This window comes from Rhipicephalus microplus, chromosome 7, assembly GCF_043290135.1.
Source record: "Rhipicephalus microplus isolate Deutch F79 chromosome 7, USDA_Rmic, whole genome shotgun sequence".
In the NCBI taxonomy this organism is placed as follows: Eukaryota; Metazoa; Arthropoda; class Arachnida; order Ixodida; family Ixodidae; genus Rhipicephalus; species Rhipicephalus microplus.
Window position 1 is genome coordinate 79,225,301 of NC_134706.1, and position 15,952 is coordinate 79,241,252.

Below are 15,952 nucleotides of genomic sequence, written 5' to 3' on the forward strand. Positions count from 1 at the left end.
TCAGAAAGTACACCTCAGTATGCAAGAGACACATATGGTTGTTCAACTCCAACAATCACCCCACAAAAAAAAACAGCATAATTTAAAGATGTGTGAATAATAAATTCTAGGTTCGAGCGAATGGCAATTTTGTCAAATAATTCAAATAGAATACATAGCGTATATGAGCACATTTGTCGTGGCCCAACCAACTTGCATAATATTTTTTAAACGAAACAAGACACAAACAAATGTCATTTTTTGGTTCAATGAGAACAGGGAACAACTTTGAATAGCAGCAGGACTTGATTTTCAATAAGATGCGAGTGATAACTGGTAAAAATATGACACACTACAAGGACGGCTATACTTAAAGGGGTACCGACACAAAATTTCGCCGCCAAAATAGCCTGCAGGGTCGATTCCCGTGAACATTTGTAAACAGTAAAAGCTCGCTTATCTGGATCTCATTAACTCCAAAATTTGGTTAACTCGGACACGCGTCGCGGTCCCAGCAAAACTGTGCATATTTCAATGGTGTCAAATGCTTGTTAATTCGGAGAGACTTAGACGTGCCTCGGTTAACTCGAACGGTTCCGGAGATGGCTATCGAGGCTTCATGCTTTCGGTAAGAGTTAAGTTCCGATGTTGTGGATGTTTTTGGTATCGACAGCCCCTTGGTGATCCAAGTGCACGCTGGCAATGCGAAGGAAGAGCCATAGCCTGGTTAAAGGCAGCGTTTATTGCATGACCGTCCGGTCGGGCCGCACCCGACGAACTCCTCGTTCAGTCTTCCAACAGCACATTCGTGTGCAGTTAAAAACAATCATAAACAAAAACGGTGTACACGCTCCCCCTCTTCCTTGCTATCAGCAAGGAGTAAAAGAATTCTCGGGACGCTCTCTTTTGGGCGCACCACCCGCGTTGGCCATTATCGCCCACGGACCGTAACTTAATCTCGCGCTTCTGCTCCTTGGTCGGGTCAGCCACATGGCCTGGACTGGGTCGCTCGCTTGGCCATCCCGAAACCGGCTGCAGTGGTTCGCCTCCCCGGTACAAACTCTCAAAGCAATAATTCAGGGAAACTGTCGCCGCCTTCAAGCTGCCTCTACCGACGACCCCTTGTGGCGTCAACTCCTCGGATCTGTGGTCGATGCGACCTTACAGCTCGAAAGCATATTCCAAGAAGCTCATGCACTCTGAGACTGTCTGTAACCGATTACGGTTACTGAAAGCATGAAGTCCCGGCTCCACTGTCGGAGAAACCGAAAACAAATGAACAGCAGCAGAATATGATCGCGATGATAGTGAATGACGGGGGAAGTGGCCAGATGGTGCTAGTCACCACCCGGCGGAAGCGCTTGGGCCGCCGATGCATCCAGTGTCTGCGAAATGCGCTGCACATGGCGCCGCACAGGACAGTTTGCACAGCCGCCGTTACCTCAGTTGCCTGCGACCCCTACGCTGCTGATTTCTTTGCGTTGTGTATTCGCACTTAGCGTGCGCAGCTCGGGTACATCAAAAGAGTTGACTGTTGGGCGAGTTGGCACTTTGACATTAGAAACAGTCGTTACGTTCTCAATCTGTGTTTGTGCGCGTCGATGATGGTGTGGCCGTTGCTGGTTTGCTGACTGATGATGACATATCGGAAGTGCTTGAAGAGGATCAGAATCACTGTTCCGATGATGACATTCAAGATGAGCCCATAGCGCAAAAAGCCGCCGAAGCTCTCGTTGTCCTCATGGAGTTCTGCGTCAATTCTCGGGACAGCAAGCGTGCACACCACCACCACATGGGGTTGAAGAAGATCGTTCTAGCACCAATTCCGATGACGAGGCAGACTAAGTTGAAGCAGTTTTTCATTAAATAAAGGTTTGTCTATGCCGAGTACATTTTCCTATTGTTTTGATGGTTCATTCGATAAACCGTAATTCAGTTCATTCGATAAACCGGAACTCAAACATTTTCACCGGTCCAGTGACATATGGGTTAACGAGCTTTTACTGTAAATCATATGCAAATATCAACAGCGAATATAGCTTGGAAGGTATTTTAAATTAGTTTTGAAGTTTGCGTGAGCACTCGACTCCACCGTGCTATTGACACTCTCGAAGATGACCCCCAACATCTGCAACGTCTTCACACTAGAGTCAATAAAACAAGTTATGATGATGTCATAGCTGTAATTTTTCTTTTGCTGCAATTGTTCCCGCACTCTATGTTTCTCTGCAACTGGTGGCGAGTGCAGGGTCGTGGCGCACGCTTTGAATGTTTTTTGTTTGGTGACACTGCAGTCCCATTTCCTATTCAAAGTAATTCTTAATGCGGACCATGCCGAACCATGTCACAGTTCTCTGTGCTGACGTGGTCAAGAGTTGCCCACGCTGGGTGGCGATAGCTGCTCCCGGCGCCTTCTTGTTTTTGGAGCTCTCTCAAAGCAAAACTGGTCAATATTGAGGGACCTGTAATTAATTATCTGTCGCATGCTATAGCAAATGATGTGTGGTGTTATGGCTAACAGGCCCCCAGCAACACACTGCAGCAGAAAAACGGGAAGCGAAAGTTTTTCTGTCAGTACCCCTTTAAAGCATGCAAGCCCATGAAACAAGTTTTTCAACTAAAAAAAATGATTAATCAATGCAAGTGTAATATGTTTTTTTACCTTCAAGTTGGCTTCATGGCAATGTGAATTTTCCCCAAATAGGTGTTTTGATGGGATAGTATGCCTACACTGCAATAAAACCACCTTTACAGGGCGACTACACGCAGTCTAATATTCATTCGTTTCGAGTCAAATTTTTTTTTAGTAACTTAAGTTCATGTTGAAGTGAACTTCAATACCGCAATAGTCGTTGAAATACTCAAAGTGCTTTGAATATCTGCCCATGCCTAGTGTATTTACTTACTCATTCGGCTAACCTATTCGACACCAGCATGCCCGCGTGTGCTGCTTAACGTGCTGTGTTTATCTCTCTTCCCTCTCCTCTCAATCTTTCATCTCCCCCTCCCATGTGCAGGGTAGCAAGCCGGCTGCCTATAGACCGGTTAACCTCCCTGCAGTTCTTTTCCTCCTATTTTTCCTTCTTCTATTCGACACCAGCAAGCATCACACACCTCATGGCCCTAAGTGCCTTCAGATCGAGAGGGTCACGTGAGACGAAGGCTCCCACTGCAGGCCCCAGCAAGGCAGGGTCCCTTTGCAGCAAGGCCACGGCTGCTGCTGGAAGATAGCAGTGGGCCCGGTGATGACTGGCACGATGCCTCACAGGTGCATCGTGTAAGCGGGCTGCCAAAGACTTCTGCACTGCCGGGGTCGCCCTGTAAGCGATAGCAATGAAGACAGCCTCGTTTTGTTCAAAAACGAATTGAGCTTATTCTGCAACAAAAACATCGGGGTTGTGAGAATCACAAACAAAACAACTGCAAGTAACGGCTTCAGGGTAACCTGCCACCTCACACACCATCCAGCAGTTAAAACACAAGGCCATAAAATAATATTTGCTAGCATTTTACATGACAAAGCTGCAATGTGATTATGAGATACACTGGAGTGGCGGGCTCTGGAAATATTGACCTAAATCTGTGCATCTAAATCTATTTCAACCTAAACAATGTACTCCAAAATCTAAGTAGATGGGCCTCTAGCATTATGCCTCCATCCAAATGCAACTGCAGGGGCCCAAGATTCAATGTGTATTTTTTAGGTCAAAAGAGAATGCACAAATCATACTGTAAACCGTATTTACTCAAGTAATGAACACACTTTTTTTTCTCAAGAAATCGGAGCAAAATCGGGGGGTACGTTTATTACGTAGAATAAATTTTACGAAAACTTTTTCAGGAGGAGCGAAAAATGCGGCAATGCAAAAAAAGTTAGGACACTTAGCCTTTTGCAATCGACATACGCCTACACTGCTTGGAAACAGCTTCTTTGTAACACTTTACTCCAACTTCGCGGTGACCTCGCACGACGCCGTTAACATTGTAGCAAGCACGACGAAGTCGTGGTAGCAAGTAACCAACAATGCAGCAAGCTATCCCCGAAGCATCAAAACAAACCGTCGATAACAAGATCAATGACAAAATACGGCCGCCACCTCACTTTTTCATGAGAAGTGCTTCTACGAGAGGATAACAAGCAAAGCAAGAAATAGGGGTGCTACCATCTTGCGGAAATCGTCGAGATCTCCTCTGTACGACAAGCGATTTTTTTCTGGTTTTCCAGAAACCTTCGACATGATAGCGACAAATGACCCTTCGCGACAGCAAATCCTGCCGTCTTCGCTTGAAAATCATGTGCACGTGGTTGGACATTTTGGTACTCGCAGGAAGCTGCCGACGTCGGGCAGTCTGGTGATCGGCGGGCAGTTTGAAACAGCGGTGAAACGGCGGGCAGTTTGGTGACCCTCGCTTGCTGTGTCTCAACACTCGCTCCGCTCGTGAACCCCGCTGTGGCGCACAAATAAGACGGGGACGTGCAATATGGCACGCGGCAACGAGCGAAGGGGGGAGGGAGTGAGCCGAGGCGGTTGAGGGGGGTCGGAAAAGTAATAAAAAACGAAAGAGCTACAACAAGTGAGGAGGCGCCAGGTGTAGGTCAGCGGGGCTGCAGCGGATTAATGTAGGGGGTGCGGTTATTACAGATAGAAAGAAAAGCGATACGGCACGCGGCAACGGGCCAAGGGGGCAAAGGGAGCGAGCCGAGGTGGTTGGGGGGGGGGGGGGGGGCGGTCGGCAAAGTAATAAAGAATGGAAGAAATCTAGCGAGTGAGGAGGCGACAAGTGTCGGTTAGCGGGACTGCAGCGAATGAATGTAAGGGGTGCGTTTATTACGCGGAGGAAAAAATAAACACATTTTGATGACTGACGTTGGGGGTGCGTTTATTTTATGCGCGTGCGTTTATTATGCAAGTAAATGCGGTATATAGCGTAAGGCACACTGTAATGCTCTGTAGCGTACCACAACACAGTCAAAATAATGAATAAGATTTTTAATAGAGCTTTAAAAAGATAAAAAGTAAATCCCTGTGAGCAAGAAAGTCACACTTTCTTTGTGAAACATCTAAGCTAACACTTCCTTTGCAAAATAGGCAACACCAAAGGATCACACGACTTTCCTCATCCACCACTTTTAGCACTGGCATTGAGTGACTGTTATCTATTTGCATGTGCTTTCTTTCATCCGTTTTACAGTCCTCAGAATGTCTCATCGTCAACATACAAGAAGCTTACAATGCTAAATAAAAAATGTTTTTTAATACAAACAATGCCTAGTGACAAGAAACACGTCTGCAGCTCAAAAGATGTGAATACAATGTTGATGAATGATAATAATAAGAATAACAATAATGTTATTATAATAATCAAAATATCTGGGTTATTGCATCTTAAAACCATTATATGATAATCAAATACGCCGTAGTGGAGGGCTCGTGACCTTCGTCGATGTTGACGAGTGGTGAACCAACAAGTACAGTAGGTCGTTATGAAGATTTGAGCACTGTTAGACCCAGTTACTTTTGCGGGTCACACACATACGAATACACCATTCTCATTTCCAATCGCAGCGTAACTCAGTGCGTGAATAGTCCTTGAGAAAGAAGTTATGTAACTTCATGAATGCATGCATTACTGCACGGCCACGAAAGCTTCCTCATATAAAGCACAAAAAATTCCAGCAGTCATTGTGAAAATTAAGAATCTATACTGCCATGCTTACTTTGTCTTCGCAATCGGAGACCTGATGATAGTGATGGCATCGTCGATTCTGGGAACACGGGTATTCTCCGAGGCCTTGCCATTCTCCAGGGGCACCACATGTAGACTGTTACGATAGATGTACACCTGTGGAAAGACAACATAGAAAAAAGAAGATGCAACAATTCATCAATAAATAGACTTCCTTTTTTTTTCTTTACACAGTAGGAATTCGCGTAAGCGGTTTTGATGAGCCCGCACGACCAAATGGGGCACCAGGATGAGAAATCTGAGACATATTTTAGTGATTAACTCTGTCTGCACAAATCATCGGCCACAGCTGATTACTTTTTCGAGTAAGGGCAAGTTTTATTCCACAGTGATACTGTCTGACATCTCTCAGCTGTGCACCGTCACCCAGGTGAAGATCCAGGGCTCTTTCAGGACCTTGAGATGTCGACTGATGATGACGACTGCACGGATGGTTCCTCGTGACAACAGTACGTCTGTCTGCACTCCAGCGAGCATTTTAATGACACAGTAAGCATTGGCAATATATCTTGTGAGCCTGTCACGCAAGCACTGCAAAAGTAAACTTCAAGGAAGTGAAAACGTACCTTCTGGATTTGCACACGCCCTCAATTTCACGACCTACTGCACGACTCAGTAGGACATGTTCAAGTGGATAACACTTTGTTCATGTTAACCTCCTTTAGGTACCAAAAAAAAAAGGGGGAATGGCCGGTAAACTAGACGCACTCACTCGGTTTTCGCTCGTCTCTGGGTTCAACCACTTCGGGAGGTGGTCGGCCGCCTCTATGAGCAGAAACTCTCCGTCTGTATCTTCGACTCTGCGTGAAAGAGGAAAGGCAATGTTCCTTAATAAAAGAAAGTTGTTCAACCTAATGGTGTACGTGAATTGTCAAGTGAATTCGGTGCTTCACTCCACAGGTGAATTTGGTGCTCCACTCACAAAACCACTGCATCCCTGCCCTTCAACTGTGGAAGCCAGTCATGCAAGATTGTTTCCATTCGAACAGTAACTACTTTATGATGGTTTGAGCACATACTACGCATGTAAATCGCCAAAGGTTCATCGTAACTATTACTTTTGACTGAGCAGCGATGCAAAAGTACCGGACCAAAATTTTCCACGACGTTGAAGTACCAGTGACACAGACATGCATCTGTATTGATAGCTTGCACGTAATGCCGTGGACACACAGCATGGCGGCTTAGATGACGTCAAGGCCATAGAGTTTCTTCAAATCTCTGGCTCTGCGATCGTTCAGCCACCATGGGAATTATTTGCCGAGTCTTCGTGCCAAGCGGCTTTGAACTTACTCGTCGCTTTGTTTACCGCTGTGTTCTGGCTTTGTTTAATGAAACGAATGTACCCCAGTGAACTTATTGAGGCTATTCGAATTGATGAGCCTAAATAGGTCAAGACAGAGAAGCGCAACTGCTGAACCTTTGCGGAACTTCGTCTTACAGCAAAGTAGATTCAGGCTGTCCAGAGCAAAACAGAGCCAAAATAATGACGATTAAACAAGTCTGTGCTGCCAACCTAGTGGATCAATGCAAATTTTTCTCTTTGAAGGAACCCAGTAACACTTCTTGAGTATGGTCAGACAATGCTGCCGATCCGTACTTGAGGCTCCCGAGAACACGCGTGCCAAATTTTATAGCTTAACACGTAACCTGGAAATGAACAAATGGTGCTATATACTCAAAAATCATTGCGTCATAGGCCAAAGTATCATGCCAATGGCTGGTTTGAGTGTGGAGCGCTTAAAGGTTACTGGGGCCACCATGAGAGGCCACATTGTGCCCGCACGTGCACACTGAAAAGCGATGCATTAGAATAAAAACAAAAGAAAACAATTGCTCAAGGCCACAAGGCACACGTTCTCCCGTGTCATTCCTCGCTGCTTAGCTTCTAGTGCTTTCGTTAGGACGAAAGAAAGCAATCGCAGCGTGATATAAATATTTGTAACTCCGCTCGTACTGGACGGATGTGAGAAGTTTTTGTCACGGTCAATTCATGAAGCAATAAGACCCTTTAATGGATCAATTCCATAGCTACTTAGAAAAGTGTTGCAGGGCCCCTTTAAGCCGTATGTCATGTGCCCTGTGTGGTTCCTCGAATTCTGCTTGAAGCTTAAGATGTTGGTATTTCATTGTTGTAAATGCTACATGTTTCAGTCATCACTGGTCCTAGCCTGCCCCACTTGTCCTTTAGCATTGTATTGTTGAGACTTATGAAACTATGATCATATTTCAATAACAAGAAAGTAAAGCATTAGCCGTGGTTCTACTTGGAAACGCAAACCAGTCATTTGTTATTTCTAGTGTCAATTTAAGAATGTCAGTGATGACACACGTGAACAAGGTAACTGAATTATGTGCTGCCTCGGGGTGGAGAGTGCGCATGCACATATTTTTGTAAAGACGGAGCAGAATGGTCAATACTGAAAGTACTGGCACAAGCGTGTAGCTACTCGTACTAACAGTCACACAGGATCAACGGACGCAGCTTTATTCACAGAGTTATTCCCTGAGAGGTTATGGACACTACCGTTGCCGTCACTTCTTGTATAGTTGGATGAATAACTATGCGTGGAAAACCACTCGATTATCACGGTGATGATGGCCTAAATGCATGGCTCACACCCACTCTAAGGAATTGGCCAAGAAACTGCTCGTTCGACTGCTCTTCATCATCTGTTGCTATGGCAACGACGTCATTCCAACACCAGGTGAGTCAAGCCGCGCCAAATCGATGACAGTGCGTCACAGGTCATCTACTCGCTGCATAACCTACGGAACATATTTGCGGGTGGATACACTGCTTCGGGAAATCCAGTAAACACTGTATCGACGCACTTAGTCGAGAGCAATTGAGAGGAGTCATTGAGCTTACTTGACGACCAAGTCCTTGTCATCCTTGGTGAGCTCATAGAGCAAGTACACGACAAACCATTCGTCCTCGACGTTGTCGCCGAAGTACGTGCTACCTTCCAGGTGTGGCGGAACACCGTCTAAATATGAAAACAAGGCAAAATAAAAAATGGTGCGCCTTTCAATCGTAACCGACGCTCCCTGCGCGAATTCTGCCCTCTCACCTCTTTGTGCGTCGACGACGCACAAGTTGAACTGTTCGTCCTGCCAGATGTAGGTGGTGATGAGCGGCAAGAGCTTTGCCGTGTACAGCTCGGCCCTTTTTTCAAGCTCTAGTCTGTCAAGTCTAGTCGTGGGGTATTCGAGCTTTGGAAACAAATAGTAGCGGACCGTGTCATCTGCAACTCGCTTGGCCGCCGCCATGTTTAAATGTGGAACTGCGTCTTGGCTGCTTTTATCCGTGAACTTGTTTCGTCGCACATTTTTTTTACTTCATATACAAAACATGCGTATGCTCTTTTAATTGCTGGCAGACGTTTAAAAATAAATTTAGTTGTTTTTATGTTTTTAGCAAGAATGTTATGCTTGCACTAGTGTGAGTTGCTGTGAATAACAGGCTGAATCAGCCATTTTGAGCGTTTGGTTTTATTTTGTAACGTAGTTTGTCACTGTGCATTCGTCACATGATTTGTGTTGATGCGATTACCGTCTTGATCTGACGGCGTTTGACATTGGATTCGGGCACTTGATCGGCCAGTCGAAGTGATCAGTGACCCTCCGACTGTCGTAAGAACATCGCGAAGAAGAATGCTGAAGCCACGGGCGTTGACTCAAGTCCTGTCGCAGGCCAACACAAGCGGCGTATTGTGCACTCTGTGAGTTGGTGTGTGGGTGTGCTTGCGTTTTCCTCGGTGGACCGAAGCTTTTTTTTTTTTTTTTTTCTTGTGGGCTTCTTTTGTGATTTATTCGAAGGAACTTTCTACTGTGGGGGCGGCTTCGTGCTAGCGAACTGAGTCACGTCAGTCAGCAACGCCTGTTTTTTGCTTGCTCGAAGTAGCTCACTCGCATCATTTCATTCAACCTGATAAGCGCTTTGATATTGCTACAGATATAATATTGCTGAACACGCAGCGGCGATAGGTAGGCCTTTTGATTGCGCGTACACCCAGTTGGGGTGTACGTGGCATCGCGTGAATCTATCCGGTGCATTGACTTCACTGTGGTTTAAAGGTACCGGCTGGTTGAGATGCTGCGTAAGCTCTTGCTCGAACGCGCGTAGCAAGAAATGGGGACACCAGATTAGTGGCGGGACACCCTCTAATCCTTTGTGTGCCCCCTTGGCGCAGCTGCGGAACAGAAGCATGCGGGGAGAGCACAAAAAAAAAAAACATAAGGAGTAAACGCTTGTTTGTGGACAAATATACATAATTACTAGCAACAGCGACTCCTGTAGTTACATGGGCTTCATTTTTGTTGATTTTCATTGAAGGTGAGCGTTCCCCTTCGACGATGTTATAATGCGCATCATCGTTGCAAATTCTGAACCCGCAGTCCGGCAAGGTACAGAAAGGTTTCAGGAAAGGTTTCAGGTTTTTTCATTAAAAGTTAAAACGATGAAGCGACAGAAAGAGCCCTAGTTCTTTTGGTCTCTTCTTGGTTCTTCTCGGTTCTAACCTTGCGCCACGTCTTCCAAGTTACGATGCACCAATTGGCCCTACATAGCCAGTCATATTACTGGTTCGATACCTTGCCTCAGCGACCGCACTTCGGCTGATACGAAATGCAAGTACACTTGTGTACATGGACTTCCTTGCGCATGAAGCAAAGCCAGGTGGCCGAAATTGATCCAACAGTCTGCCATGTCACGCCTAAAACATGGCAGACTGCCACGTCACGCCTCTGTGCTGAGAACAGGCTGTGTTGCATCCAAAAAGTCACGAAAACACTTGGAGTCTGTTAATGTGTGGATAGCACTGCACAGGATGAAGAAATCAAGGTGACTGGCGATTTCTCAGTACAGCCGTTCTTGGTGGAAGGATGTCTCGTGAAAGCCATCGATAATGTGCCTCGTAATGATGTCTTGGTTTTTCTGGCATTTGAAACTCTAAATTTTTTTTCTTTTTTGGCTTAGTATGCATGCAGGGACGCACTTCGTTGGCTAGTGTGAAATTGGCATCTCGGAATGGTTGCAAAATATTTATGGCAACACTGTGCAAAAGGTACTGAACCAAATTTTTGACACTAAGATCGGCAGCCAAATTGAAAGATTGGGTGCTTGAATAGATAGGTGCGCCCTTCATTTCAGGCAGTAACTAAAGGAAAATAATGAGTATGATGCATTTTTCTAGAAACTGCCACGTCTAGTGGCCATGCTGTGAACTCGTAGATGTGACGTTTGGCCACGTCACAAACGCCGAAAACGAGTATGCGAACAGTGCCAGCCCATCACCCTTATCTCTCAACCTACTCGGATCCCTCTATGGTTCCCAGAACCACTACAAGCAGCACGGACAGCGAGCAATGCTCCCGCCTAGGGTGAAGCATCAACGCTTTTGTGGCAGGGGGAGAGTTGGGTGAAACTAGAAGTTGAGAAAAGGGTAAGGAGGTTAGGAACATGTGCTCTCTGAGTGCGCCTTGGTGATCGCGACGGCGTGGTTCGTGTTCGCGTGCAGCCGCCACACTTTGACAATCCACCAAAGTACAGCCAGCTGTTCAAAAATCCTTAAAGTTAACTCTGTTTATCGGAACAGTCACATCTTCCGAGTAGAAATTGAATGTTTTCGTCAGTTTTGCCAATTTTCGTTCAGTATCTCTTTAAAGCACATATACACCCCTCTGGTGTCCTAAACGTATTCCCCGTTCTGAAACTTCAGAATTCATTGCATATGTCTTCTTTCCAGGCTGCTGAACAGAGAGGGCACCTTGCTGGCTTATTCTGGCTATGCAGACAAGGACGCCAAGATGACAGCGGCCATTGCCAGCAGCATTTGGCTCGCTAACGAGAAGAATGCACACGCCGCCATCAGTGAGGGTCAACTCCGGCTTGTCATCGTTGAGTGTGAGGTAATAGCTCTGCCTCCCATGACAACGTGTAAAAGGGCATCACTTGCAGCATGCATTCACTGCGAGCCCCAAGGGCCATGTTCTAACTAGTATTGTAGAAGGCGGTACTGTGCATATGGGGTGAAGCAGAAAACCAACATTCTCCACACTTTGTAAAACTGGTAATTACCCCCGAATGCAGAGATGTTACCTGACTCGTACTTGACTCAAGACAGTCTTGCCAGTCGCCATAAATCGTTCTCGAACTTGCGTATGACTTGAAGGCGACTTGGCTCGGTCGAAGTCAGGACAAGTTTCAAGTCAGCTGCGGGGCTAGCTTGAAAGCGACTTCGTACATTATTCCAACATGGCCACCTCTCGAATGGACGTCGCGCGGAGGGTGGCCGCTTTTGAGTTTGCTTGCCTCGCCATAAGCGTAGCATTTTCTGAAGCCCACCGCCTGCCGAAGAATCTTGGACCTGCTCTACGTGACCAAGGAAATCCGATGGAGTTGTACAACGAGGAACAATTTCACGCTCGATACAGATTCACGAAGAACGCCGTGCTGCAGCTGCTGGGTATGTTGCCGCTCCGTGAAAGTGGGGACAACCGAGGACAGCCTGTGCCCCCAGTGTTACAGCTACTGATGGCTCTCGGGTTTTACGGCGCTGGCACATTCCAAACAGTCACCGGGAATCTCGTCCGCATTCCGTAGTCGACTGTTTGCCATGCAGTAGGAAAAGTTACGCTACTCATCGCAAAGCACCTGTACGCAATGCTGGTGCACTTTCTGCAGCCGGTAGCACTTTCTATAGTTATGCGGGACTTTTATGATGTGGCTGAGTTCCCTGGTGTTGTAGGCTGTGTCGACTACACACACGTGCGTATTAATTGCTTCAGTGGGGACGACGCCAAAGTGTTCCGTAAGCGCAAAGGCCATTTCTGTTTTTCTTAAACACGACAATTTCCGCCTCTTTCGGTACAAAATTGACTCGGTGCTGTGTCTGTGTGCCTCGTCTATCCTTTTGCCCCGTCTAGGGCGCTGTTTCTCGCTCGGAAAGGCATCGCTCGTAGCACAACGCTACGTAGAATTCCACAAACATAAAAAAGAGGTGCTCTTATCACGGGTTTTTTTATCCGCTTCACCACCATGCAGGGAGACACTGCTGCACCCCGCGAGACAGAATTCTGCTGAGGACAATGTCCTGACCCCCGCTTTTTCTTTTGTTTACAAAGCTCAACAAAAGGATACGAATCACATTTGTTCCCAGAACTTGTTTTTTTTTTTCCATATATAACTGCGACCTAGCCCACTACTACAGGCATGCACACAGGCGAACAGAAAGGCAAATACCGTAAAAGTTGCGTCACCTCGTGAGCCAAGTCAGCACAAATACATGCCGTGGCGTTCGATCGAAAAAAAACAAATGATGAAAGAACCCAACGCGATGCTTGCTTCACCTCCAAACAAGCAACCGTGGAGAAACGCGCCGCATTTGGGCGGCCACTGAAATCAGCGGGCAACGAACGCTTCACAGAAGCAACACTGCGCATCGCTGTGACGGCTGGCACCACGTGCCGCTCGTTAGCCGTAAAATGGCAGGAATATGCTTGTGGCCCTTCGTTCTTATAGTTATTTTAAAACGTACAGTATTTTTTTAATGTAATGCATGCCTTACGTGAACAACTTCATTATTACCCTCGTTAGCAGGCGAGCAGCGTGTTTCTGCTTTGAAGATCGTTCTTGACTTGACCAAGCAAGGCAGCCTGAGCATCTATGAAACGCGAAGGCTGACTTGGGCGTTTTGAAGTCCACTGCTTGCTTCACGCCTACTTGCTCAAGTTAAGTTGAAGTCGCGAGCCAAGTAACATCTCTGCATTCGGGGGTTAGATGGGAAGGCATTAAGCAGTAATATATCCGAAAAGAATGCCACATGTCTGGATCACCTCGAGGTGCCATGGTACCTAGGAAGAGGGTGATTTTAGGAGAGGACACTGTTCTTGTATTGATTTTTTTTTATTTGGGCGTACTAGGAGACCATCCAGGCTTAAAAGACAGAGGGCTTCTGCTTTGGCTGGCATTCAGCACTGCTGTAGAGATTTAAACATAATACAAAACACATTAGTCGCATCATATAAAATTAATATCACACATGCTGTATGAGGTAAGCTAATTACAACAAAAAACACATTACCTTAATCAAATGGAGCAGCACTGAAATGTATAAAAGAATACATGCATTGTACAGAAATTGTAGAGACACAAACTAAGTAAAAGTCTGGATGTACGATTTCACAGACAAAAAAATAACTGCTGTAGATTTAGAATAAATCGTACTCTATGCTATGCCAAGCGATCAGCACAATAAGATGAAATATAAAATGTGTCTATTGTCTGCATTCTATTTCATGCGCTATGCAAATTGCGTACTTCCATAGATTTATTTATTAAAGGGGTACTGACACAAAAATTTTGGCCTCGTGCTTTTTTTTTTTTTTTTTTTTTGCTGCAATTTGTTGCTGGCAGCCTGTTAGTCGTAACGTGGCACATCGTTTGCTACAGGGCACAACAAATAACTACAGCCTCCTCATCACGGACCAGTCTTAATTTCAGTTTGAGGGAGCTCCATAAATGGCAAGCCACCGGGTGCAGCTATTGCAATCTAGCTTGTGCAACGCTCGACCACATCTGTACACAGAACTGTGATGCACTTCCACACAGTCCGCATCAAGCCATCCTTTCTAATAGGAAACTGGAAAGCAGTATCGCCAAACACAAATTTTTCGCTGCGTGTGCAGCTGCTATGCACTCTAGCAGCTGTGAAGTGGCAGTCTGCTGGAGCTACCACGGCAGAGAAAAAAAAATGACAGCTACGACATCATCATAACTTGTATTGAATGCAGCATGATGTTGTGAAGGAAGTAGGGTGTTACTTTTGATGGTGTCAATACTGAACGCATGCAAACTTCAAAACTCGCGTAATATACCTTTCAAACTACCTGTATTTGCTATTGGTCTTTACAGATGATATACGCATATTCATGGGAATTGATCCCGCAGGCTATAGGCTGCGAAATTTTGTGTCAGTACCCCTTTAAGTTACTGTAGTCAGATATATTTGTGCATATCAGTCAAATGTTCTTTGGCATAAACCTGTTCTAGTTCTTGATACTTCCCCAGCCTCCTTTGATTCATAATATTAATACTTTGATGTATATACAGTTTATCCTTTATATAATGAAGTTAAAGTATGAAGTGTAAACTCAACTAAAAATATTATTGTGTGCTCTATCAGTTGTGAAATGAGTATTTTAGCGGCAAAATCTGTCCCAAATGAGCATTTTCGCGCTATTCCAGGACGGCTTCAAAGGCACATTATGTCAATTCCACCCCTCAAATATCCAAGCTGAAGGTATTAAAATCGCCTCTTTTTTTTTTTTTGCTCTCTCTCTCAATATAACCAGGACGGCCAGGTGGCTATCACCCAGGTTGCCAACTTGCTTCTGTGCCTGCATGCCAAAACCAGCGTGGGACAGGGTCTGCTCCGGGCCAAGGCGCGTGCCCTGGTCGAGTATCTCGAGGGTCCCCTGCTCCAGGTTGCTGTGTCGTAGCCAAGAAGAGGCATCAGTATTCGTTGCCTGTCAACAGCAAAATGGGCCACTTGTTTAGAGAACTTTTCATGTTGTGCGTCTGTGGACTCGGGGTTGGTTGTCACAGCGAAGAAGGGGAGTGAGTCTTTGTTTTACAGAGTGAAAATGAAAAAAAAGAGACCTTTTTGTGGAATTGAAGTGATGTGTGTGAAAGAAGACAGGCCGTTAGGTGAGTTGGTATGATCAGCATAAGGCAATTTATAACGCAGGGAAGAAACACCTTGTTTGCCATCAGACTTTTTTTAGTTTCTTTCTTTGAGTGTAATCACAAAGATTTTTTGGTGTAACTTGGTGTCATTTACTAATATTTATTAAAAAGAAATATTGGAGCGCTGCTAAAGTCAGACTAAGTGCAGAAAGTTTTTAAAAGAACAGAGTCCCATTGTGTGTACGTTGTTTTGTGCGTCTTGCCTATTCTTGTGGCTATTAATCGCACGACAGATCGCGTTGTTGATTCAGACCACTGACCACCATTGCTATTAATAACAGTTCTAGTGAAAACTCTATCAACAATTCTATTCATCCTGATCATCCAGTTTTGCCATCTTCTAGCTAAGTGCTTCTATTTGATTGCAGTGCTGTATTATTTGCCTGATGCTTTGCATAAGTTTCCTGTTTTGCATGGAATTATTTCATTTATATTTTGACTGTGTTTTAGCATGCTTGTGCCTGAAGTGAGCCA

General features: G+C 45.4%; 2 protein-coding genes across 2 annotated transcripts in view; one reads left to right on the forward strand and one right to left on the reverse strand.

Moving 5' to 3' along the window:
• ecd (ecdysoneless cell cycle regulator) overlaps positions 1 to 9,022 on the reverse strand; it is a 57,790-nt gene extending 48,768 nt beyond the window's left edge. Inside the window, exons 1-5 of the mRNA XM_037431611.2 lie at positions 8,802 to 9,022; positions 8,600 to 8,717; positions 6,440 to 6,527; positions 5,699 to 5,823; positions 3,094 to 3,297 (exon numbers count right to left, since the gene is read on the reverse strand). Coding sequence (XP_037287508.1) covers positions 3,094 to 3,297; positions 5,699 to 5,823; positions 6,440 to 6,527; positions 8,600 to 8,717; positions 8,802 to 9,000 — 734 coding nt within the window. The 5' untranslated portion in view covers positions 9,001 to 9,022. The remainder of the gene's footprint in view (positions 1 to 3,093; positions 3,298 to 5,698; positions 5,824 to 6,439; positions 6,528 to 8,599; positions 8,718 to 8,801) is intronic.
• Positions 9,023 to 9,243: 221 nt separating this feature from the next.
• Lamtor2 (Late endosomal/lysosomal adaptor, MAPK and MTOR activator 2) lies at positions 9,244 to 15,633 on the forward strand. Its single transcript, XM_037431460.2, has 3 exons — positions 9,244 to 9,452; positions 11,478 to 11,640; positions 15,085 to 15,633. Exons 1-3 carry the CDS (start codon positions 9,385 to 9,387, stop codon positions 15,229 to 15,231), a joined length of 378 nt encoding a protein of 125 aa, XP_037287357.1. The 5' UTR covers positions 9,244 to 9,384; the 3' UTR covers positions 15,232 to 15,633.
• Positions 15,634 to 15,952: the final 319 nt, after the last annotated feature.

Bases quoted from the DNA above. Each gene is read 5' to 3' on its own strand.
- Lamtor2 (XM_037431460.2), top strand. From the start codon at position 9,385: ATGCTGAAGCCACGGGCGTTGACTCAAGTCCTGTCGCAGGCCAACACA. The intron at 9,453-11,477 runs GTGAGTTGGTGT...TCTTCTTTCCAG, and splicing joins AGCGGCGTATTGTGCACTCT to GCTGCTGAACAGAGAGGGCA. The intron at 11,641-15,084 runs GTAATAGCTCTG...CAATATAACCAG, and splicing joins TTGTCATCGTTGAGTGTGAG to GACGGCCAGGTGGCTATCAC.